The following is a 24770-nucleotide window of genomic DNA, read 5'->3' as shown; positions in this document are numbered from 1 at the left end:
TCTTCTAAGGGAAATGGTACACATATCTCTCTTAAGCAGGCTGTTTAGAGTCATAGAAACCCAGACCATGAAAAGAAACAAACCAAAACAGAGCTCACCAAATCCCTTCATTTCCAAGAACACTATTTGCAGGTAGGTCTCAAAAAATCGTTTTAGTTATTCACCCATGATAGTCATTGATTGTCCTCTGCTGTTGAGAGACTTCACTGTAAGTCAAGCGATATCATCTGCTAAGACCTGATCATTCCATTTCCAGGTTAGTAATAAGTAAGTAAACAGCAGCAGCCTAATGCAGGATTTTTTATACATGGACCACAGAGGTTTATTTATTTTAGCCTTACACTGTCCCACTATAAGTTAGTTTATCTGTTAGTGAGTCTTTAAGTATTCTTGAGGTATTCTTTTTAATCCTTAGGCTTATTTGAAACACTACTTACTCTGACATTTTTTATCTTTATAGTGATAAAATAAATATCAAGGCTTAAAAATACAGTACATATTTTTTGACAAGGGTACAAGCAACAGCAATAAAACAGGTAATAAGGAATATGCATACATCAAGACCAGAAGGTCTGTGCTCCAACAGTCACATCAAAGATGGCCCACCCCTTTTCTCTCAACAGGAAGGTAGCAATAAAGATACCCAGAATGAGAAAACAAAGATGATGGTCAGCAGCCTTGCCTAAGAATTAGGGAGGATGAAAAATGCAAAACTGAGGTCATAGTCATGCCATGATGGCTTGACTCCCAGGGGTCATGAAAGAGCTTGTCAAAATTGTGATTTGTTGTGCCTGATCAAAACAAACCTAAGAGGCATGCCAAGGACTCAGTAGCTACTGTCCCCTGTCCTCTGTGTCACACACACAGTCCTGAGCAGACCAGACACACACATCTTGGTGCTTGTGACCATGAGTGAATGTGTGAAATAGAAGTGAATGAGTGCAAGTGACTGAAATCAGTTTTATTTAAAATAAATAATAAGCATCCACAGAGTCTTGAACTTTGTAACACTGATTCTTACACTTCCAAGGCTGCCATTTATTGATGAGTTATGCCATGAGAATTTTCATAATACTAACACCAAAAAAGCATTCCAATGCACCCATGGAACTTCAAGGGAGATGTCCTTGTGGGGAAGACTTTCATCTGCAGTAAAGGCAATGGTAAGAGATGGGACTTGAAGGTCTTTTTCCATTCTCTGGTTTTGGGAAGTGTATTCCTTTCCCCCCACAAAACCTCTACCTTCTGCTTCCTTCCTAGGAGCCCACAGATAAGGCAGCTCTGCTCTGTTTCAGCACCTTTCCAAGGAGATGTAGTAAATCCACTAGCTGTTACTGGGTGGAAGCACAGTTCTCTTCTCCTCTGCCTTTCCTCAGCTGGGGCAGAGGAAGCATGTACTAGCATTGCCCCAGGGAGAAAGAAAAACTGTCTGGCAGAGGCAGAACAGAGCACAGCTCATCTGGACTACACAGGACAACACAAAATATACATCTATTTCATAATACTATAGTAACTTAGTACTCAATCATTTTGACCCCAGTGGCAACATAGGTATTTAGAAGGACAGTTTATCATACTGTTGATAATTACTCATCACTGCTATCATTGCTAGATGATTAAAAGGAATACATTTGTCCAGTTTATGTCCAAGATGAGCTTTCTCATATCCTGGGAGTCAGTGGATCCATTCATTCCTCCAGAAGCAGTAAATTGAGTGTTGAGTAATCTGTCCTTTGAAATGTGTGAAGAAGCTGTTAAGAGAGCACAAAATATGTTTAGCCAGCAGTACCAGCTGGATGTGAGCCCATCCAGGATATACTCTGCTCAGCTGACAGCTGCTACCAGACTCACATGAGGGTTAGTCTCTAACTCTCTCATGTCTTATTCTGCCTGTCATCGACACCTTTGTTTTGCTCTGTAGGAGGGAAGGAAAAAGATATAACATAGGGACAATGCAGCATCGGGTGGTTACAGAGCTAGGAAGGATTTGCAGGGTGGCAGGTATTTAATGTGATGTGCACACCATGTTAGACAAGCTACTGAGCAGTAGGAAATTCTTGTTATGCCATAAATTGCATCCTCACACCAAAGAGTAAATTACTTTCTGGTCATTCCATCTGTCAGTCTTCTTCCTCTCAGAAGAAAGCTTTTTGCCTTTTTTTTTTCCATTCTCTATCTATTATAAGAATCAGCCTTGTGACTGATACATGTCTTATGTGAAAACTGATTCAAATGCAACAGGAGAAAGTCCTGGTGTCTGCCACAAGCGGGTAAGTGGAGATGGAGATTGGATAGCTGAGTATGCCAACACAGGGCAACAAAGGCTGGACAATCTACTAGGGGAAACATTACTAGGGGCCCCATCTGTACTCTGAGTGAGTACGCTGGCATTTAAATTCCTCCCAAAGCAAGGGGATGTAGGAGGGTGAAAGACCTTCAGTGTTGGAAAGCCAGAACATTTTTTAAACATTCATGTTTTTAAACCTTCTTTTTGGAAGTCAACATTAGATTTTACAGAGTTAACAATAAACATGCTTTACAAAACCCCAAATTTGCTCTTCAACTCAGATCAGGAATGTGAAAAGCCTACTATTTTGCTGTCAGAAAAAATCAATGTCAGCCTTCAAAGGAACAAGTAGTAGCTCATGTTGTTGATAGGTGACGATCTAAGGCAAGCCAAGCTTTCTAGAGAGCAATATAAGCTTTTGATAAACCAAATAACATGGTTAGTCTATAGACATGCTTTGGGACTCACAAATCTCCAGAGCAGAAGGTCAGACATGAACATGATCTTGGGTAGACAAAAGCCAGTCGCTTCCCCCAGTCACATCCTTTGGTCTAGCTAAGGCTGTTTCCTCTCCCGCATCGGCCTGACCGAGGACCGCCGGGATGGGAGCCCTGTCCCGGGTGGCTCAGCCCGGGACTGGAGGGCGCTGCGCTGTCACCCCACGGCGGTCCGGCCGATCCCACACCGCTGCCCTGTGCCCCGGGCGGGGAGCGGCGCCGCTAGCTCGCCCGCCTCGCTCAGCCGCCGCTGTGCTGAATGAAGGGCATAATCCCGCGGCGCCCGTTCCCAGCGCCCTCTCCTCCCGGGAAGGCAGCGGGGAGCCCAGCCCGGCTTCCTCACACCGCCGCATCGCTCGGTCACCCACACGCTCCCCGGCTCGCAGCGCCCGCGGGCGCCGGCGCCTCCCGGAGGCCGCCCGGGCTGCGGCGGTGACAGGGGCTCCAAGCCCCTCGCCCCGCCGCCCCCTCCCCTTCCCCTCTCCCGCCCGCCCCCTGGCCCTCCTCCCGTCACTGATTCGGCGCCGGAGCCCCGGGTGCCCGAGCCCCCCTCCCAGCCCCGGCCCCCGCCGCCGCCGCGGCTCCCGAGCTGTCAGTGCGCAGGCAGCGCCGCGGCCCCGCGCTCCGCACCGCGCTCCAGCCGCGCTCAGACCCCGCCGCCGCGGAGCCGCCGCCGCGGGGCGCAGCAGGTACCGTGCCGGGGGAGCCACCACCGGTGGGGCCGGGCTGCGCCTGCAGGGCCGGGGATTGAGATGGGATCCCCCGCTCGGACAGGGGCGATGGGAGTGGGGCCGAGGGCGGGCCCGGCCCCGGCGGCTCCTGAGGAGAGGCCGCCGGTGCGGACCGGAGGGACCGTCAGGGCTCTGGCGGCGGCCGCCGTGGTCCTGGAGAAGGCGGGCTGCGCTCGGGGCACGCTGCGGTGTCCCAGCCCGGGGCCCTCGGGGCGGCGGGCAGGGCGCGGGCGGCCGCCCGGGCGGGCTGCGCTCCTTCCGTTCCCACCGAGCGGCTGGACAATAGCGGGAAATGCCCGAATTACCTTCCCTCACACCTTTCATTTCCAATATTAAATGGCTGTAGAGTTTTTGTGTGGGAAAGGGTATGCAATTTTGGCCCCACTTGTCGTGGAGCCCAGGTAGGAAAATCTCCCAGGGACTCGCCATGGGGAAGAGCATCCTGGCAAATTCCCACAGGGACAGTTTCTCAGGTGGGAAATAGCATTAATCTTGCATGAATCTCTAGTTTCTCGGTGGAACTAAGTCCCGAGGGTTTTCCCAAGAGTAGCATATGCAACTAATTCTGTAATGTACAATTTTCTGTTAGATAATGGGACTTAATCCTCTGTGTACTTGGCCATCCTACTGTCATCTCCTCAACCCACTGCCTAAAAGCTCTTAGAGAAGTAGGTCAGTATCTCCAGATGATGTTTCTATTAGGCACTGGTGAGTTTCTGCGCTGCCGGCTGACTAGAAGGCAGCATTGTGACCCTTCCGTTTATGCACATTCTGAATGAGCCGAGCTTCAATTATTCATTCTGATGCTATTGCAACCTTCTGCAGTTTCTCTTCTCCAGGGACATGATGTGTAACAAGAGTTGGAAACACTTTGCCAGTGAGGCTGCAATCCTATCTAGGCACATGGCAGCTGTTTGCTTGCCTAGCCATTTTTAAGGGTTAATTTGTAGCACTAGGAGGTATGCCGAGGAAGAATGAGGATTCCCAGTAGAGCAGCATTACCCTGTGCATTCCTTCTGTTTCCCTCTAAAAAGCTATAATTCAAGGTACTGAATGGTTCGTGGACTATGCTCTACAGATGAGTTCTGTCTTTTCCATCTGAAAGAAGCAATGCCTCCAGAGGGCATTTGGTTACCATAATGCAGAACCTATGGCTTCGATATAGAATTGGTTTAAATCTGATAATTTGTTGGTATTACAGACATTTGCTGTTTTGTAGATGAAGAAGCAGATGCAGAAATAAAATACATTGGAACCAGAGATTTGGCGCCAAATCTCGGAACCCTGTTTGTTGTTATTTATGTTTTTGTTGTGTTGTTATTGTCTATATTTTACTTGTGTAATCATCTATCCACTGTGCTGTGCTCTCCATTCATAAACTGTGAACCATTCATGTTTTCCAAATACAGAAGACTGGGTGGGCCCACAATGGCAGCGTACTTAAGAGAAAATGGGATAACTATCCTGTGACCTGTAGTCACGGAGTGTAGGATAGCTTCTATAGCCTCCATTTTAATAAAAGGTGTCTTTTGGAAGAGCAGAAACATGGCTTGTTCATCACCAGCTCTTGGAACACTTGTGTAAAATAGTAACCTAGATGAACACAGGCATGCAGAGAAAAATGATATGTCAAAGGTGTAAAGAGACAAGATAGTTTGAACCTTCTGTGCAGAGCACCCTGTAATATGAAGACCAAAAGAAAAAGAGGCCAGTGCTGGCGGAAAGCAGACGTGCAGTGAGCCTCTGAGTGATCACTGTCATTGTGCCAGAATTTCATCCATTCTTATGGTTAATTACAGGCAGAAAGTGTTGAAATGAACTGATACGATAGTGACAGTAGATTTCCAAGGAGGTGAGTACCTCTGAGAGTATAATATTTTCAACTGAGAAACATCTCCCTCCAAGAGATACTCATCTCTGCATTGACTCTTAGGCAAAAGAATAGAGAGAAAAAGAGGGTTTAAAATTGCTAGAGTCTTACAGATGCTGAAGTCTAGGACTTTGTTATCAGCATCTGAGGTCAGATTTTAGGATTTGGTGGGTTTTACTCCAGAAATCTTCCATTCAGCCACCTTTTTAAATCACCAAAGTATGAAACTGCATTCTATTCCAAGGTACACAGTTAAGGAAAATTATGTTTCACTGAATTACAGTTTATTGACTGGTCTGTAGGGGTGAGGTTCTTTATACTGTCTTGGAAGACATTAAGGCTTGGTCATTTGATAGTTCATCTTAAAACATTTGAAATACTGGCTCTGATTTTCACCCACTAGAAATTAAAAGCCTCTTACTTCTCGTTTGGCACTCAGAAATATGGTAAAGATCCTGTTGGTCAACCAATCCAAGTGGAAGTAAAGCCAGGACTTTGTTTTTCCTTCCAGCTTTCCTGTACCTTTTGTGTCTCCTAGATAAGGAAATTTGCATGAGGTTCAAATGAGATAAGCCAGTACTACACCACTGCTGTGCTGCTGGTGCTCCCTCAATACCAGGTCTACCCCTGAGTTCTTTCTTGTCCCTGTAAAGCTTCTCTCTAGTTGCATGCTTCCTCCAGACAGGTTAAAGAACAAAGGAGGAATTCCTGCTGCATCTAATCAAAGGTCTGAGGTTTCCAGCAGAGGTAACACTGCCAGAATCAGATGATCACAGAGCAAGTAGTAAGGGATTACTCCCGGGGCTAATAATTGATTACTAAAAACAGTGCAAACAGTGAAACGATGAAAATTCATAAAGCCCTATTTCTCCCTCTTTACCCTCCAGCTGGCTAATTCACAACATGCATGTTTTCTGCTGTGCCAGGGCCTCAGCCACAGTGCCAGGAAAACTATCCAGATTGGGTTAAGGAAGCTGGGGACTCTGTGGTAGTGACTACTGGAATAAGAGTCAGGGCTAGATGAGAGAGTTAAGCCTCTGTTGTCAGGAGGAATACCAGATCATCTTTATTCCAATGTACACAAAGGCTTACTGTCTGCGATGTGCCTGCTTGTGACCGCCATGGCTGGCGTTTATGCTCCGAGGAAAAGATCCTGCAGTCATTGGTCAAGAGCAGATGCAAAGGAAATGTTCAATCCACTGAAATCAGCCAGCTCCCCTGGTGCTGCCCTCAAAGCATATGCTGCTGTTGTAACTCCAGTGAATGTAATAAATTAGGACATTTATAGTATATCCTTAAATCTACGAAGAGAAATGGTCACATCTTTCCCATTTGTTTTGTCAGTATTCCAGCAGGTTCTAACAGAATTGGCTTTTGTTCAGTTTACCTATTAAAGGCTATTTGTAGAATAAGAGTGAGAGATTTCATTTGGGTTTTGGATTTTTTTAATGTAAAAGTTGAGATTCTTCACTATGGTTGCACATTAATGCAAATATTTTCTTTGGTGAGGTGTGGGGCATAGCAGGTGAGGGAGGCTATAAACTGGGTAAACGTGATTATCTGAACAGGCAGGTCTTCTTTAAATAATATCAGAAGATTCAGAGCTCATAGTCTGTATGCTTTTAGTATGTGCCAGTCCTTCAGAGAGGCCACAAGCTGCTTAACACTGACACAGTAGCTGTGTTGGGGTGTCCTGGATCTGCTTTTGGTCAGTGTTTTCTTACAGGACCTGGATGGTAATGTAAGGAGTGGGTATATCACATTTTCCAGGGACAGAAAACTGTGACACTCGAAATATGCTGGAGGAAAAGATTAGAATTCAAAAATTTTCCAACAAATTGGAATAACTTCTAGGAAAAGAGTAGAATGAAGTTCAGTAGGGATAAATACAAAGTACTACAATAAGGAAGAAATTACCAACCACATAAGTACAAGACAGAAGTAAATGACTAGGTTGCAACTCTGCAGAAAAGAATCTGTTATGATAGATCACAAGCTGAACATGAGTCAGTGTCATGCTGTTGCAAATGAAGGCAAACATCTTGCTAGGATATGTAAAAGACATGGAGGTCTGGAAGACACAAAGTAATCCTTTTGCTCTGAGCCTAAAGCCTCATCTTGGAGGCTGGGCAAAGTTTTGATTACTGCACTTTGAGACAGGTACAGTTCAATCAGAGGGAGTCCAGAGGTGGGCGGCAGGACTCATCACAGGTCAGAAAAATGTGACCTGCAAGATGATTTGAAATAACTGTAATTTTTAGACCAGAAATTTGACAGGGGAATATAACAGTCTTCAGATAAAAAATAGCAGAGGGAATGATCTTTTCTTTGGGCTCATGGTGGATGGAGTAGAAAGCAAGAAGCAGCAGAAAGGATGATTATTTTAAACTAAGAGAATAATCTTCCAGGACCTAGGACAATAAAAACTGTCAAATATTTGATCTAGGGAGATTCTGATGACATTTTAAGAACAGCTTAGATTAGATTCTGTGAAGAATCCAATAAGGCTAGTGATCCTATCATGGGAAGGCACCCTGGACTGTTTAATGTCTAAAGTTCTCCTCTAGACCATTCTTCTATCATTTTATGAAGGCAACGTGATCATTTCGTGTAAATTAAATGAAAGAAGTCTGCTGGCCCTGTTCTGATGTTTGTCTGATATACAGGGGTATATCACAGCAACAAGACCACAGACCAGCTCTTTCTGAAAAAAGCCTGAAAGAAGAGTAAGAGCTTACTAGAAGACAGAAGAGATCTCTCTTTTTGGAAGAAAAAGGAAGGAATGGGACATTCTGATTTCTCTGGAGCAGATGCTTGACTGAGTCTGTGAATGCTGAAAACAGTGCTATGGAAGAAGAAAAATTAATGAAGATTAGCAGTTAGTAAAATTACCTGAACTGAAAATACAACTCTTCTGGTATTTTATTCCTTGAATGAAAGGCTGTAGTCCAAAAATGGTTTTTAGAGGTAAAAAAAAATAAAATCATGGAATTCAGAATAGGAATAAAATAAAACATAGTCCCATGATTTATATTTTTAGGCATTTCTCCAGGGAGAGAAAATCTAGGTCCTGTAGTATTCATGGTTTAACATATATTGTTTAATATAAATGAACAGACAGTCCCCTGTGCATGATGAAAAATCCTGGATCTCTCTGAGGAGACAGGTAGAAAGAAGAAAGAGATCAACTCTTTTGGATGCTGCAGTGGTGGGCTGCACATAAGATCCTGAATAGAACACATTCTGAGTCCAACCAAATAATTTTTTAATCTTCTAAAGGGAGAGGGATTTTTCTCTCTCCTCAGGCTTTAGACCTTGTCACTCAGACAAAAAGAAAAGGTCTTAGAGAAGTTAAAGACGTACCGGGAGGAGTGGAAGTGTTTTTATATCAAGCAGGCAATAGGGAATTTTTTCTATGAAAACAGGTACTCCCTAGGACTGAAAGGCTACAAAGCAACTGCTGGGAAGAATCTGTGTTGAATGAACAAGACAAGGAGAAAATGAAAATTTGGCTGCACTTTTTACTAGCCTGTTTTCATGGAGCTGTTGCTCAGTGAACATACTAGCATAACAATCTCTTGTAATTTAAACACTCTTAGGCTGGAATTATCCATAAATTGATGGAAATCCTCATTTTTTATTTACTCTGGGACACATGAGCACAAACCATGACACTATATAAGCTGTGATGGATTTTCCCCCTCCCCCCATCTTGCATTACTGTGGGAATGCCTTGGGAAAAATAATTATATGCTTAGAAAGCCAGTCACTTGATGCCCCAGATATTTCAAAGTGAATTCACATCCCTTCCACTCAAGGACTGAGCAGTGCTTCACATCAGCTTGTACCACTTTGCCTGAGTTTATTTCCTCATTTCTCTTCCCATCCTTCCCTTTACTGTCTTTACTTCTCATAGGAGTGTATGAAACACTCTTTATTTGAGAGACACAAAGGGTATCCAAAAGAAGCCTTACTGGGATCCAATGCTAAGGAAGTTTAGCTTTAGAACAAGGTGGCTCTGGAAGGTAATAAAGAAAATATAGCTAATGTAAAAAAATCCTATTTCTACTCTTAGAAGGAGGCAACAAGGTGAGGGGGTTATTCTCTAGGAAACTTGGGAGGAAATCTGAGACAGGCTGTGCAGAAAAATATTAAACATGCTGGTGGGGATTCTGCAGATGGTAAATGTTTCTCCTAGTGGAAAATGTTGATAATTGTCTTGAAAAGGAGAGGTGTTAGACAGAAGTAGCTACAAGGAAGGTAGGGGACTGAAAGAATTCGAATAGAGGAAGCACTGTCTTGAAATATGAACTGAATATGAACATTTGGGTTTCGGGTACATGACTGGAATTTCTCAGTGTGGTTGTGAGGAAATTGTGTAGGCTGCTGCAAATGGCCCTACTTTCAGTATGAGCTCTGTACTTAATGCAAAGTAATGATATCCAAGCCTGCTTTAAATGAAGCATCTGCATAACAGGGTTCAGAGCAGCCATATCCTTCACGTTCTTTATGTTATGTTCAGCTAGAGTCTAAAAGTCAGGTAAAACCTGCCAAAGCATTGCTTCAGTTGTTATTTCAGTATTTTAACAAAATTATTTTCCTGTGAGCAAAATCAGAGGCATCAGCTTCAAGCTGTCAAAGGCAATTTTGCCTGGGAGAAAACTGGCTGGTCACACACGTGAGCCAGGAATCTGTGAGCACTTGATAGGCACTGAGCACTTCCTCACTGTGAATGAGCAGCTGATGAGGGAACAGCAGTGTCCAGCAGCGCTTTTTGGTGGTAATGCCAAAGCCTTTTACCAGTAGCTCCCCAGTGCAGATGGAGTTTTACAGAAATAGTCACACAAGCATTTCTGCTGCCATTATGAGGGGACTGGCGTTTTTTATACACTGGAAACGATATAAAGCTAGAAAGCAGATACTGGAAAAACTTTGTAAAGGTATATGTGTACTGAGGGCATTGTTCAGCAAATGCTTCTCTCTGTCCCTCCATCCAGGGCAGTAGATTCTGCCTTGTAGGCGGCAGCACCTCTGTGTCAGACTGTCACAGAAAAATCCAGGTTCAAAAACTTGTGAAGTGAAAACTTGACTTATAGAGGGTGTTGGGGAGGAACTTCACAGTTCCCTGTTGAAAAAGATGACAAGCTGATTAAATCAATGGACCAAAATATGCTCAGTGTTTTAAAAGTGGAAGCAGAAACTGTGGTTTTCCTGAAGATATCAAATATCAATTCACAGCCTTGGGTTGTCTCATTTGCAACAGCTCTAGCCTTCTGAGAAATAATTGCTAGTAAAATGGCTAAAAACTTGAAAGAGCTCAGGTTGCAGCTGTCTATAGATTGTCCTCAGAGAGGTCTTGTCACAAAGAATTTGGCAGGTAAGACTCCCAAAAATGGGGAACTACACATTGCTGGTTGTGAAGTGTCAGTATTAATAAGCATGACAATTACTAACCTGTTGGGGTCCCTCCCCTGCCGTGTAGCCCTGGGAGAGGGGCCCTGAGGGCACAGACACGGGGCTTCCCTGTCCCTGCTCAGCCTCGTTCCCATTGGTTGGTTTGTGTCCCCTGCGCGGGCAGGAGGACCCTTGGTCCCGTGACTGGAACAGTTCCTGGGCAGAGCTCCGGCCATGCGGCTGGAGAAATAAACATCTCTCTGAAACAGCTATCAAGAATCTGTCTGTCCGTATATATTTCCTTTCCACGGGACTCCTGGTTTGATATATGCGTGTTGCAGGATCCCCACTGCAACAAATGCCCCACTGCAACACTAACCCTGCTGATTTACTTTGCTACTTTTAATTGTGTATCTGTAGATATAAAAGAAAGAGTCCTACTGCGACAAGTATTGGATAAATCTGATTCATTAAAAACAATTGATATTGAAGATCACTATATGTATTGAAGAATTTCATTGTTCATCAAGAACTTCTGTTCCATACCAGGGGAAGTCTCTATCTCAAGACAGTGTCTGGTAACAAAAATGAGAGTAGTCACAGGCAGTGATTATTCTTTCAATGATTGTTTCTTGATCTGTCTACCAATTCACTGGGTACAAAAACAACAGGATTATCATGGATAACAGGAAGAAATTCTTTCCTGTGAGGGTGATGAAGCACTGGAAGAGGTTGCCCAGAGAGGTTGTGAATGTCCATCCTTGCAAGTGCTCAAGGCCAGGTTGGATGGGGGTCTGAGCAACCAGCTCTAGTGGAGGGTGTCCATGCCAATGACGGAAGGTTGGAACTAGATGATCTTTAAGATGTCTTCCAACCCAAAGAATTCTATGATTCTATGATCTTGTTGGACAGTTGGAGAACAGGACCAGAAAAAAGACTCATTAGCACATGTGGACTTTGACTGGCACCCCTTTATCCCCACACAGAATTTTCATTCTGGAATAATACTGGCCTCTGCTGAGTGCATGATGCTTGTTCTCTGGCTCCAGGTCTGTGTCCTGACCCAGCAGGAGGAGGGGCAGAAATGAAAATGCCAGAGCAGAGATGAAAGATACATGGATCTTAATGCCTTTTATCACCTTCTTCACTAAACTAGAGCTCAGTGAATTTTCAAATTGAGATGTTGCAGCATGTTGACAGTGAAGAGCAGCACTGCAGTGCAATTCAGTGTTCTCTGAGTTTCTTTACAGTAATGAAACAGCAGGGCTTGAAAAGAAATGAATGTGGTGTTTTGGCTGAGTGTGATGGCAGATGTTAAAAGACAGCGTGTTTTCCTGACATACCTGTCAAGACAAGCTAAAGAACTCACAAGGAAAGGAGCATTCCTGTAGGAAAATGCCCCAGTACATGAAGAGTTTTTTCAGATGGATTTGCAAAGCCTACTGTCAGAGAACACTAGTCAATGGCATGTGACATTTTCTCAGGATATATTGTAGTGTAGCCTTTGGTGGATAAAATGACCAAAGCAATGTTTCCATTGATAAAACACAGTGTTAGAAGTTGATTTATCAAGCAAAGTAAAACTAATCTCATCCTTTCTGAAAGTTTTCTGTTAACTGCAAGTAATCAGGATGGGGACCAGATTCATCCAACCTGTGAAAATTTTTGGATTGCTAAATCAGCTCATAGCAGACAGTGAGTCCAGACATAATTATAAAACAAAAAGGGGGGTTTTTTCTGTCATGGCATGTAATCCCAGCTGGCACTCAGCTATCCATTAGTTCCCATAGGGGACTACTACTGGACTCCACAGGTTCATCCTAACTTGAGATTTGATGATCAACCAGCAAGAACCAGCATATTCCCTCTAGCTGTTACTCAGGTGGGTGATGTGGCAAGTCTTAGAGAAATGACTGGAGGGCAACATTCCAGTGAGTGGAGGAAGGGTTTGAAAGCAACTTCTGCAGGTGCAGAGTTCCATGAAAGAATGATGATTATTTGCCCACTGAAGTGAGAAAGAGAGAGAAGGTGTAGCTATGCAGCTATAAAAGAAAACAGAAAAGAAAAGTCTAAAACTTGTTCTTTGTTTGATTGGGACCTTACATTGCAGTTAAATTAAAATCATATATTGGCTGATACAAAGTGCAAGAGCACAGACCCACAGAAAGAAAATTGAAGACATAAAGCCATTACAGAGAGGACAATGAACAAGCCTCTAGAGCACACCACAGGTTCCAATATCTCTTGTAATATCATCACAATTTCAAGTACAACAGTCTTCAACAGGAAGGTGTAACACAAAAGTTTCAATTCCTGTAATGCAGAGACAGTCAAAATTGCTTTCCTCTTTGATACATCTTTGTGGGGCTCAGGTTCCACAGGTTCCTATTAGGTCCTGGACAAATAAACCTACTATTAACAGCTGTTCTCATTCTTTGTGAGGAAATGAGAGAAGAACATGAAAGAATCACTGCAAGATGTTGCCCAGCTGATGGTGCTATACCATGCTGCTGGATGACTGGGAATGTGAATAGAAGTGGAAGGCAACATGGAACAGGAAGGAAAGTCTGTACAGCCTGTGTTTAACTGGAATACTTACTCTCATCTTGATGACCTTTACTTTAATGTCTCTAAGTATTTGTTACAACTAAGGATTTAAAGAAAATTGACAAATACAGCATCAGCTCTGAGAACAGCCCAGGAGCCTCCTCTTCTGGTGGGCGTGATTGGAGGGTGAAGGAAACTTCCTTAGGTGCATAGAGGAAAGTGTGGTTCAAAAAAAGACAAATATCTATCTATACCGTAGGTAAATTTACCTATAGTAAACACCTACTGATGGTCTCTCAACTCTTGCTGGACTTTCATTTGTTAGCAGAGGGAGTGGAGATTTTCCTGAGAGCAAAACTTTACTTCACTGGGAGTAGTGTAGAAAAACTGCTAGAAAAAGTCATGATGTGTAACAGTAAAACAGAAAGAATAAAGGGGCTAGAATTCGAGTTGATTCCAGAGTACTGATTCCAATGTCATTCTGCCTACCTAGTGTTTCCACTTTGGCACTCACAGCTCAGTTTATGCAACTGAGTTCAAAGCAGAGATTTTTTTTTTCAAATGTCCCCAAGGATGTGAACTATCCTGCCACTTCCGGAAAGCCCTAATAAGTTTGTGATCAGTGGGGCTTTCTAAACAGTTTTTCTTTCTGTATGAACCCTTTAAAGTCTCCATGCTTCATAAGTTATTGGGAAAAAACATGTATCTTTTTCCTGTACAAACTCTTACTAAAAGAGAAAAATTACGACAGTAGTCTGTGATGCTGAACCCGTCTGCATTTTCCTTAGGTTCCCAGTTTTTGTCTCCAACCCAGAAAAGTCTTCTGTAAACACTTCTAAATTTTCTTCCTCTTTGCCTCTTAAGAGTCTCTCATTTGTATAGTCATTACCTTCCTCTTCACCTTCTCCTTTAGCACTGCTGTGGTACCAACTGGGTCGTGCTTGTTCATTCCAGTTTTGTCTGATGATGAAATAAAACCATTTTATTTCATAGAATCATAGAATCGTGTAATGATTTGGATTGGAAGGGACCTTAGAGATCCTTTAGTTCCAACCCCCCCTGCCATGGGCAAGAACACCTTGCACTAGACCAGGTTGTTCCAAACCCCATCCAACCTGGCCTTGAACACTTCCAGGGGTGAGGCATCCACAACTCTCTGGGCAACTTGTTCCAGTGTTTCACCACCCTTACAATAAAGATTTTTTAATAAATATCTAATTTGAACCTACCCTCTTTCAGTTTAAAGCCATTCCCCCTCATACGATCTCTACATGACCTTGTGACAAGTCCCTCTTCTGCTTTCTTGTAGCCCTTTAGGTACTGGAAGGCTGCAATAAGGTCACCCTGAAGCCTTCTCTAAGCTGAACAAATCCAGCTTTCTCAGCCAATCTTCAGAGAAGAGGTCCCCCAGCCCTCTGGTTATCTTTGTGGCCCTCCTCTGGACTCACTCAAACATCTTTAATATCCACATCCAGGATATTACGTTTAAATATCTTAGACCAGGTGAGAAGCTTAAAATAAAACCCCCGTAAATAAGTCTTGTTCATTTTTAAAGAATCATTTTGCCTTTGGAATAGCCTGAACTGCACTGAACTGCACTCAGCATTCTTTCTCATAAAGTGTCTGTGATCCCAGTAGGGGTACTGGTACAGTCTCTCTGGCAGTGTCCTTATGCTTCACATGGTTTTACCTCCACAGGCAAAAAAACCCAGAACTTTTGTGGGAAAGTCCTCCTGCTACGTGGCTTCTAGCCCCGCCACCTGGAACAAGGAAATTGCCCTCTACTCCATCCTCTGACTTCTCTGAGTCCTCTCTCTCTAGAATTTGTTTGTAGTGTGCAGTCTGCCTTTGGGGCCTTCCTCTCTCACTGTCTTAACTGAGATCTTTATGGTATCACTGCCAAAGTGTCAGATACTTTCTTTTACCTATCAAAATACCTCCTGGTGTTCCAGGCCAGACTCTTTGTTAATCCTTTATGCCAGTGTGATCTGCCTTCTGGTGCAGCAATATGGTTCCTGCTTGGAGAGATGGGATGCTCCAATAAAGCCTTATTGCACAGTCTCAGCATCTCTTGTGCACACCAGGTAAAAGAAATGCACTCATGAACCAGTTTAAAAAAGGAAATTATGTTTGGGAGTGAGAAAAGAGGTGGTCTAACTTTGGCATTACTGTTACTGTAATGGGATCCATGTGAAAATTCCCACTGTTGAAATGGTCTCAGTGTTTTATGTCTAAAGGTAGCAATGGTAAATAAACACTGCACAGCAACAGACTTCTGGTTTTCTCAAGATGTGGTTTCCAGTCTCGTCTGGCCTCTGCTTTCACAGAAGCTGTTTGTCAGTGAACTCCTTCCCAGCAATGACTAGTTTTTTCACTATTTATTACTGGTGTAATTTCAATGATTGCTTATCAACAGTTGGTTTAACTGCATGTGCAAAACAACTTTATAGTATTCAACACATTCTATGAAGTACAGTTTAAACTCAAATGTTCTAGCAATGTTTTCCGTTCTTCCACTTCTGACCAGTGTTGGAGTATGTTTCTTTGCTCTGAAGTTTTAGTCCTGTTTTCTTGAGCAGTGTGTATGTGGTGGATGGTTGGATTTGTGTAATGTGTTCATTTAGAAAAGCATGTGAAAAAATGTTTACATCTTAAAGCATTCGTTTGCTGGGGTAACTCCTTGCTCCCACCTGGGGTTTATTCAGCCATCTTCTCTACTAAAACACCATTTTGTCTGTCTAAATTAATGTATTTTTAAATATACATAGTAGCCAAAATGGCAGATGCAGTGTGTAATCCTGGCACTTCAAATGTGTATGACAAATTTTCTCGAATGTTGTTAAAGGAGAAAAATCTTAATGCCAGAACTCTCGTGTTTTCCTTTTGGTCAGTGAATTTACATCATTTTACATAACATCATTTTAGCTTAAACAGAGTTTTTAGGGCTTCAGTTGAAATAGCAGGCTTAATTCATATTCTGAAATGCGGGCTAACAGTAGTGGCTCCTGCCAAAAAAGTCTCTCCATTTCCTTTTCCTGAATATGGTTGGAGTTGAGGCACTTGAAAATAATTTTTGCCTCTCCACAGATCTTTAAGCACACAGAAGCTGGTTTATTATGTTAAAGGACTCTCCCTTGACTCAAGGAAACATTCAAAATTAAACACTTTCTATATTAATTCCATACATGTCTGTCATTCAAAGCGTGACTTACCGTTTCCAAAAGGCATCCTGAATGCTTTGGACAATGTCTTGCCTCCCAGGATTGTGCCAGAGTTAAAAAAAACCACATTCATCAAAAGCAGAGAAAGGCCAGAGCTGTAAGTGAATCACTGATTTTGTTACTCGTGTACTCTTTATACAGATTTTGCTTTTGAGGATGTGCTACAATTAATTTCTCTTTGATGTTGGAAGAACCGCTGCATTTGCATCATTATCTGATGCTCTTAATCTGTACTGGATGAGTGGAACAGACAGTATGTGGTATCTTGGGAAAAAAAATCTTACTAACTATAGTTCAAGAAGGATATTCATTACCAAGGCTTTCACTGATTCAAATAATTGAAACATTTGCAGCTGTCCTTAAATATTAGGGTGAGAGCTAGGAAGAGCAGGGCTTTGCTCCTGCAGCTTACAGGATTTAAAAAACCTTTTAGTATCAGCTGATCCAACCATACTGCTTCAATTTTGTTTCATATCTCATTCTTCAGTGATATTCCTGGCAAAACTCCCACTGAAATTAAAGGACTCTTGCATAAGGTAGGACTAGGGAATCTGGATAATTAATATTTTGGAATAAAAAGAAAACCCTTGTGGGTTTCACAAGTAGGTCTGTCCTGCAAGTGTAGAAATGGGGTGACCTTTCTATTGTTGAATGTCCTTTTGTAAATCCATGTGTCTCAATAGAAGAGTAAAACTAATTGTCTTTTCACTGGTGGATTGATTCTGTTCCAGGACAGAAAAATCACCTCCAGCAAACACAAAACTATTAAAATTTCCTGGGTCATGCGAATGGTGAATTCTGACTTTCTTTTCAAGAAAGTTTTGCAGCTCGTGTTCTGCTATCTGAGTCAGTACCACTTTAGCCTCTTCTTTTCAGGTCATTAATTTAATGCCAGTGACCTTGAGAATTGTTTAGCTGTATCATGTGTTTTGTGCCTCCTATTCCAAAATTAGTTTCTTGACTTCTCTGTGGGCTGCTGTCCCTGCTGGTACTGCCTAGAGTAGATGCAGTAGCATACGTAGTTTATCCCTTGGGTGTACTTAGCTTCATTGCATGCTTCTGTGGTGTTGGGACAATAAGGAATGGAAGGGTAGGGCACAAAGGGCCCTAATTCATATGTAAATGTAATGAGAATAACACAGCTGCCACATGCTGAAGTCCCACTTTCCATCTCTAGCCTGGGTCTTTCACATCACTTCAGTTTTAGAGCTTCTGTCATAGCATGAACCTAAGGTGATGCCACAGTGTCCATGGCCAGCTTCACATCCCCGGTGCTATCTCTTCCCTGCCAGAAGAAAACTACACCAGTAAAAGAGACTTGGGCACCAGAAACAATTTTGGGGGGAGCAACAGGGCATTTCGGCAGCTTTGTCTTTCAGAATTACTATGACAGTACTCAAATGCAAAAGTTCTCTTGAGTTGCCTCTGTTTATGGCACCCCTGCAGCTAGATGAGTCTTCCTAATGATTGGCAAATTATTCTTAGACTGCTTTAGTGTGAGAGGCAGTTATTAGATACTTTCTAAATTATTTTTAAAAGAACATAAATAGTGCTGAAAGTGGTGAGTGGGAGCTGTCAAGGAAACAACTTGCTAATGGAAAAGCAGCATAATTAACTGCCTTATTTAAACTACTTGTTTTTGAAAAGAGCTGATAAGTAAGGGACAGCAGCAGCAGAGGGTCTTTGCAACTGTATTGAGTGATCCAACATTTAATAGTGACCTTATCACAGAGAAATTAGCTTTCAAACAGAAACAAGGATAGTGGTCATTTGAAGAATCATAAGGTCAGATTCACTACACAGTTTATTAAGCTGTTTTGTCTTTCTGTGATTTTTGGCCAGCAGTGATGTGCTTGCAGTATCCTCCCTGACTCCTGGATATACTGAGCAAGGTCTGGAGCACAGGCAGCATTTTAGAGAAGCAGGCTGGTTGGTAAAAATGCAAATGCCAAATCCTTCCCTGTCATTTGTTTTCTCAAGAGCATACAGCCATGTCACAGTCATCCTCGTTCTTCGTGCAGCCACACCATGGTGCTCACTGGAATAACAATGAATGAGTACGAATCAGAAACACCTAATAGCCCTTATAAAGTTGCCTTTAGGGCTCGGTTTTCTAAGCTGAAAGCTGGAAGGAGCCTGCCATGTTAGATATAGCACTCTGCAAAGATAATACTGCTGAACCAGAAGCTGAGCTTACGAGTGTGACGGTTTGGGATTTAGTTCTTGGTGAGATATTAGGGTCTATTATTATTGTTTAAATGGCAGCAGTAGCCAAATGCTGTACAGACATGGGAAGAGAGAGAGTCATTGCCCTGAGGAACACATAAACTACAAAGTAAGGAAAAAAAAAAGACAGCATGGAAGCAGATGTGTGACACTTAGCTATGGATTAATAGTTCCATTGAAAATGCTTCAGTTTGCTGGATGCAAAATAATCTATCTAGACCTGCCGTTAGCTGGTTAATTCCATGTAAGTGCCAGGGCTAGGGTTATTAGTGAGTGAATTTTAACTGTGAGAAGGCAGTAGCTGTGGGATTCAGTTACAGAATCAGGAATCATGATGTAGTAGGTCTCTAGTCCAAGTTCCTGCTGAAGGCAGGGCCAACACTGAGTGCAGACCAGGCTGCTCACGTCTTAATCCAGTCTTGTTTGTAAACTTCCCAGGGCAGAGATATCACAATCTCTTTGGGCAAACTGTTACATTCTTAGTTGCCTCATCATGGAATTATTTTGCTTATATCTGGTCTGAGTCTTCCCCTTTGGATTTGATGACCATTGTCTCTTATTCTTCCACCATGCCCATCAGTGCAGTACCTCTCACTGTTGTCTCAGGAACCACTGAAGGTGCTGGAAGGCTGCTGCTATGTCCCCCCGAAGTTTTCTCTTTTCTGTGCTAAACAAGCCCAGTTCAATCATCCTCTCCTCACAGGGCAGATGATCCAGACCTTAGCCAACTTGGCTGCCCTCTTCTGGAGTCACTCAAGTGCCAGCTAAAGAGAAATAAGCACAGCCTGTGGTTCCTGGCTGTGATCTGCTGATGCACTCCAGAGTGCTGTAAGCCTCCAGTGCCTGCAGGGCACAGCACTATCTCAGGTACAAATTACTGTTCTCCTGGACCCCTAGATCCTCTTCAGAGCCTTTTCAGACAGACTCCCAGCCAGTCAGTCACCAGTCTCTACCAACGTACAGGTTAGTCCGTCCAAGTACAGCATTTTGCATTTATCCTCAGTGAATTTCTTTTCTATCCATTCCACCAGCCTGTCTAGGTCCCTCTGAACAGTAGCTGTACCTCCAAGCATATTGGTCAACCATCTGTTTTGATGTCATCTACAGTCTTGATCAGTGGGCATTCTTTCTCCTTCTCAGGACATCGATAAATGATATTGAAGAGGACACCTCAAATTAAACATGAAATACTAGTTCTCAGGCCTGATAATACAGTCAGTTTTTCACTTTTCTAGTAGTCCACATATCTAATATCACAATTTGCAGAGAGGAATGCTGTGGGAGACTGTAACAAAAGCCTTGCTAAAATGCAGGTGACATCTGCTGCTCTCTTCCCACAAGAAGGCAATCAGTTTGATTAGACAAAGTCTATGCTCAATTAAATAACATGTGCTAAATTACATGTCCTTTGACTAGAAATATGTTCTAAGAAGAACATTCCATGGTTTTCTCAGGGACCAAAGTGAGGGGCTAACTGGTCAACCACCCTGTAGTTTCACATGTAGTGCCACTTGTCCTTTCTGAAGATGGGTGCCACATTGCCTTTCTCCAGTCAGCAGGGACCTGCTTTGATCTCCATCACCTTTCAAAGATGATAGAGACTGGCCTCAAAATGACATCAGTCAGCTCTCTCAGCAACCATCAGTGCAGGCTGGAAGGAGCAGGCTAGGTCAGGAAAAACATTCTGAATTCAGGGGCATGGAGGAAAATACTGAGGTGTCACAGGCAGAATGGAAGCTTTGGACAAAGTTTATTAGAGAAGCCCTCCCTTCACAAACAGAAGCCACAAGGTACAGAAAGGACTCCCTGACTTTCTAAATTCTTTCTCAGAGAGGAGCTGAGGTGCACCTGGATACAGTCTTAGCCCCAGACTTAGTCAGTTGTTTATATCTAAAGAATTACACAGGTGTAATTGAGCTTTTATACAACTTTGTCCTGCAGAATTAAGGATGGCAAACCAGAAATATTTATATAAATAAAATCAATTATTTATTTAAACTTATTGCAATAACGATTGGGGGGAAAAAAGCTTAATCAGAATTATTTACTACACAGTATGGATAGCTATAACAACTAGTTTAGTGCACTGTTTTTGAAGCAATTATGTTAAAGCAATTATACTCAAAAGTAGCAGAATAATTGTTAAGCAGAGATTGATGTTACTTATTCATACCAACAACTGGGAAAATCTCTTTCATTCAACCTCAAGGAATAACCTTGAGGAGTGTCCCCACTGAAGAGAAGGATCTTCACACACCTTAGGGATGTATGCTAGAAATCTTTGCTGTGAGAAAGTGGCACTGGCCTTTTATGGTATAAAGTGATTGACCTTAACATGCATTCAAAATACACATTTTTTAGATTATGTGTTCTAAGGCTTACTCAGCAAAATATTATTTGTGCTGAAAAAAATGTGTTGGCAGCTTTTTAGTTTCTTCCCTTCAACACTTCTGACCCTCACTTCCGTATCAGGACCTGCACATCCTTGCTGCTCCCAGGAAGGAGCCTCAGTCTTGCATGTCCTTGTGGTGGGGATGGTAGTTTGGTCAAGCTGGACACAGCATTCTTCAGCACTAAGAAAAGCAGTGTTATCCTTGCTCAGTGTTATCACTGATCAGCAGCCTATCTTTGCTCCACTGAACAGCAAACTCTCCTTGCTCAGCCCTTCACTGATAAACTTACAAGCCTTTCTAGGCTGAGAGCCCTGCTACAGTTTTCTGTGAGAGAAGTGATCTAAAGTAAAACTGGGACATGGACGGATATTTCTTTTAGTCTTTGCTAGTGTGCCATTTTCATGTAGTTAAGTGAAAATTTAATTCATTCTTGGGTTCTTATGTATCAAAGCTGCACCTCAGATTTCAGCTTTGTTCTTAAGTGTAAAAGAGCAAGGACTGGGGTCAAGCTGAATTCCTGCTGATGAGTGATTCTAGGTATCACATCTTGCCAAAGCAGGATCCCATTGCCACCTCACAGTCTATGTGGTTTCTGTCTGCTTTACTTCTATTACTAGGCCATCTCAGATGATTCAAATATTTACCCCTTTATCCTTTTTAATGCAGGATTTGTCTTCATCCCTCCCCCCCAATGAGTTGCATGTTTTGCTTCTGTTCTGCTGGTCTGTGAATTCATTGTTTGCAGGCTGGCAAGGCACCAGTTTTGGGGTGACAGATGGAGCAGACTGCAAACCAGACATTTGCCTCCTAGCCTGAATGATATTTTAATAAGCACAGAGAGGTGACAGAAAGAGAAGCTTCTCACTGGAATGACTGGCAGTTTTGTTTCCAGCCTGAAAGCGCTAATAGATAATTTTGGCCTCAGTCCAAAAAAAAAAAAGAGAAATTCACAGAACATAGAAGCAGAAAACCCTATTAGCTCCTAACTTAACCCTCTTTTTTAGGGGTCACAGAAGTTTTTATGTCTGATCTATTATCCATTTAGGGAGTTGTTTCCCCATTTTTGGTATTTCAGTTTTCTCTCAGGAACTATACACTTTAGGAGACTTTCCTTTAACTTATCATTTTGGTTTCCTTCTTTTTTTTTTTATTATTTCAATCATTTTCTCAATTTCCTTCCTTCCTTAAACATTCCTTCTTCTTCATATTTCTTTATACTCTTCACAGATTCATGTTGGAATAATGGGATCTAACAACTTACTTGGCCTCCAGCTTCCACATCCTGTGAAACAGCTACTGCACTGCAAGGCAATGGCATCTGCATGAGAATCTCTAGAGCATATGTCCTCTTCTCCCTGCCCTTCAGCTCTATCTCGGTTGTATAATACAGGGTTTGTGTAGGGCTTTGTTCCATCCTTGGTCTTATGAATAAAAAAAGGCACAACAAAAGGGAGCTCTGGCAAAGCCCCAGCAAGCTCTGAGATCCCTCTGCAGTGTGAGCAACATGGTGTTTTTCAGACAAGCTGTAGGATAGTCAGGCTTTCAAAGGAGAAGATTCTTCTTCTTTCCCTGAATACAGGTTTAAAAAGGTCTAGCTCTCACTAGGAAAATACAAAAGTGGTGCTGGGATCTGAACTCAGGTATGGTCCCACACACTGCTCAGAGAATGCACTGGAAACTTCTCCATATTTGGACATAGATCTTCATATCTACTTAGCTAGATTCAGGCCTGGATTTCAACTGCTGTGTGAGCTGTAAATTGATGCTGTTCCTGCTAAAATTTGCTTCTTTTTTCTTTCAGATACAATGGTGACACTGAACGTTCAGATCATCTTTGGCCTCCTTTGCTGCATGATTTTTCTTCCTACAGATGGCTTCCCAGCAGACACCAGTGCTGAATTTCGCTCTGCTTTCTCTGTGGCCAGAACCAGCAGCATGGAAGGGAGCTCTGAGATGGTTATTACCTTTGACAAAGTTTATGTGAATATCGGCAATGATTTTGACCCTAAGACTGGATTGTTCCGCTGCCGGATACCTGGAGCCTACTACTTCTCCTTCACCGTTGGGAAATACCCGAAGAAAAACTTGTCTGTCATGCTGATGAGAAACAAGAATGAGGTGCAGGTAATTGTCTATGATGAGCATCACCGCAAGGAACGGAAGGTGGCCAGTCAGAGTGCCATGCTGCAGCTTGACTACGGGGACACAGTTTGGCTGCGTTTACATGGAGATCCCAAGTACGCCCTTTACAGCAACGTGGGCCCCTATACAACTTTCAATGGCTACCTGATCTATCCAGACACTTCTGCCTTCTTCCAGAATGCTCTTAGCTCTCAAGAGCTTGGGCCACACCCTCACACAATTCAGCAACTTCCCAGAGAGCAGAATGAAGCTTCACAGCGACACGTGTTGTCTGATCAACCAAACAGGGTACAAGACCCTCGCTCTGCGTTTTCTGTTGCCCGCTCACAAAGTCTCCTGGGGACAGATGAGAAGCAAACCCAGCACGAGCCAATCACGTTTGATACAGAGTTCGTGAACATTGGAAAAGATTTCAATTCCTCCACTGGCATCTTCACATGCCGTATACCTGGTGCATACTATTTCTCCTTCACCATTGGCAAAATGCCCTTTAAGACTATGTCAGTGAAACTGATGAAGAACCACAATGAGGTGCAGGCCATGATCTATGATGACAACCACTCCAAGAGGAGGGAGATGCAGAGCCAGAGTATCATGCTGCCTCTGCAGTACGGGGACACCGTTTGGCTCTACAGCCATCAGCACGATGGCTATGGTGCCTACAGCAACCACGGCAAGTACATCACCTTCACAGGCTTCCTCATCTATTCAGAGGCTCAGCCAAAGTGGCTTCCAGGTGCCAGCTCACCTCAAGGGTCAAATAATTAAATGCAGATGTGAGGGGAGCATAAGAAGAGCCAAGGTGCCATGAACTTGGGTATAGCTCCTCTTTGAATATCATCCTCTACTTTGAGCATGCTGTCGTGTGTCCAGTGCTTTCCTTACGCTGCACGGTTGTGCCCTGTCTGCAGGGCCATGCTGTGTGCACCATTCATCCATAGAGGAGCCTTTCGGGTTGTGTCTGTGTGTCCCGTGTTGGTGTTTGATTTAACATAAAGCATGAGGTAGTTTGGGGGCAGGGGTGGGCCAGTGTAGTGAGATGCTGAGGATCAGAGAACTGCTGCAGTCATGTTACTGCAGATCTCCAGCATCCAGAGAGCAGAGGGTCTGGTGACTTTCCTTGTGTATCCGGGGAGGGAATAAATGTAATGAAAATGAATGTAATAAAAATACAAAAAATCTAAGTGTTCTCCGTTTGGAATTTGTTGCTACTTTTTGAGACTTGTGTGCTTGTCACTGGCTGAGGTACCAGCTCAGGTGAGAGAGAAGCATGGTAATTTGTGTGAGCTGCAGTATGTGTTACTGAGCCAGTCTGTCTGTGTGCACTGTTTTTTATCATTTGTGTGTGTGAAGGGTTGGTACCTCTTATGATTTTATTGCAAGTTTCACAATAGTTTGTGCTTTTCTTTATCTGATGTAGATGGAGTCAAGAAGCTGGGGTTGAGAATCTCAGCTTCCATTC

At 43.0% G+C, this 24770-nt stretch overlaps 1 protein-coding gene and 1 long non-coding RNA gene across 3 annotated transcripts; one reads left to right on the top strand and one right to left on the bottom strand.

Annotated features, from left to right (window-relative positions):
• Positions 1–946: 946 nt before the first annotated feature.
• On the bottom strand, positions 947–3252 carry LOC125327986. The gene is made up of 2 exons (XR_007204477.1): positions 2756–3252; positions 947–1751 (listed from the first exon to the last, which is right to left on the bottom strand). It is a non-coding gene; the product is annotated as an uncharacterized LOC125327986 (long non-coding RNA).
• Positions 3253–3377: 125 nt separating this feature from the next.
• C1QTNF4 (C1q and TNF related 4) lies at positions 3378–24492 on the top strand. 2 transcript variants are annotated; one of them, XM_048308126.1, is made up of 3 exons: positions 3425–3473; positions 14636–14829; positions 22968–24492. In XM_048308126.1, the coding sequence occupies exon 3, from the start codon at positions 22973–22975 to the stop codon at positions 24074–24076; it is 1104 nt and encodes a 367-aa protein (XP_048164083.1). In that variant the 5' UTR covers positions 3425–3473; positions 14636–14829; positions 22968–22972; the 3' UTR covers positions 24077–24492. The 2 variants fall into 2 exon arrangements, with proteins under 2 accessions (XP_048164082.1, XP_048164083.1); XM_048308125.1 differs by lacking the exon at positions 14636–14829 and having other exon boundaries at positions 3378–3473.
• The last annotated feature ends 278 nt before the right edge of the window (positions 24493–24770 follow it).

Source organism: Corvus hawaiiensis, chromosome 6 (genome assembly GCF_020740725.1).
Source record: "Corvus hawaiiensis isolate bCorHaw1 chromosome 6, bCorHaw1.pri.cur, whole genome shotgun sequence".
Classification (NCBI taxonomy): domain Eukaryota; kingdom Metazoa; phylum Chordata; class Aves; order Passeriformes; family Corvidae; genus Corvus; species Corvus hawaiiensis.
The sequence above is the reverse complement of the archived record's forward strand: the minus strand, read 5'-3'. Positions and strand labels throughout refer to the sequence as shown.

Coding starts and splice junctions, on each gene's coding strand:
- C1QTNF4 (XM_048308125.1), top strand. CDS start 22,973: ATGGTGACACTGAACGTTCAGATCATCTTTGGCCTCCTTTGCTGCATG.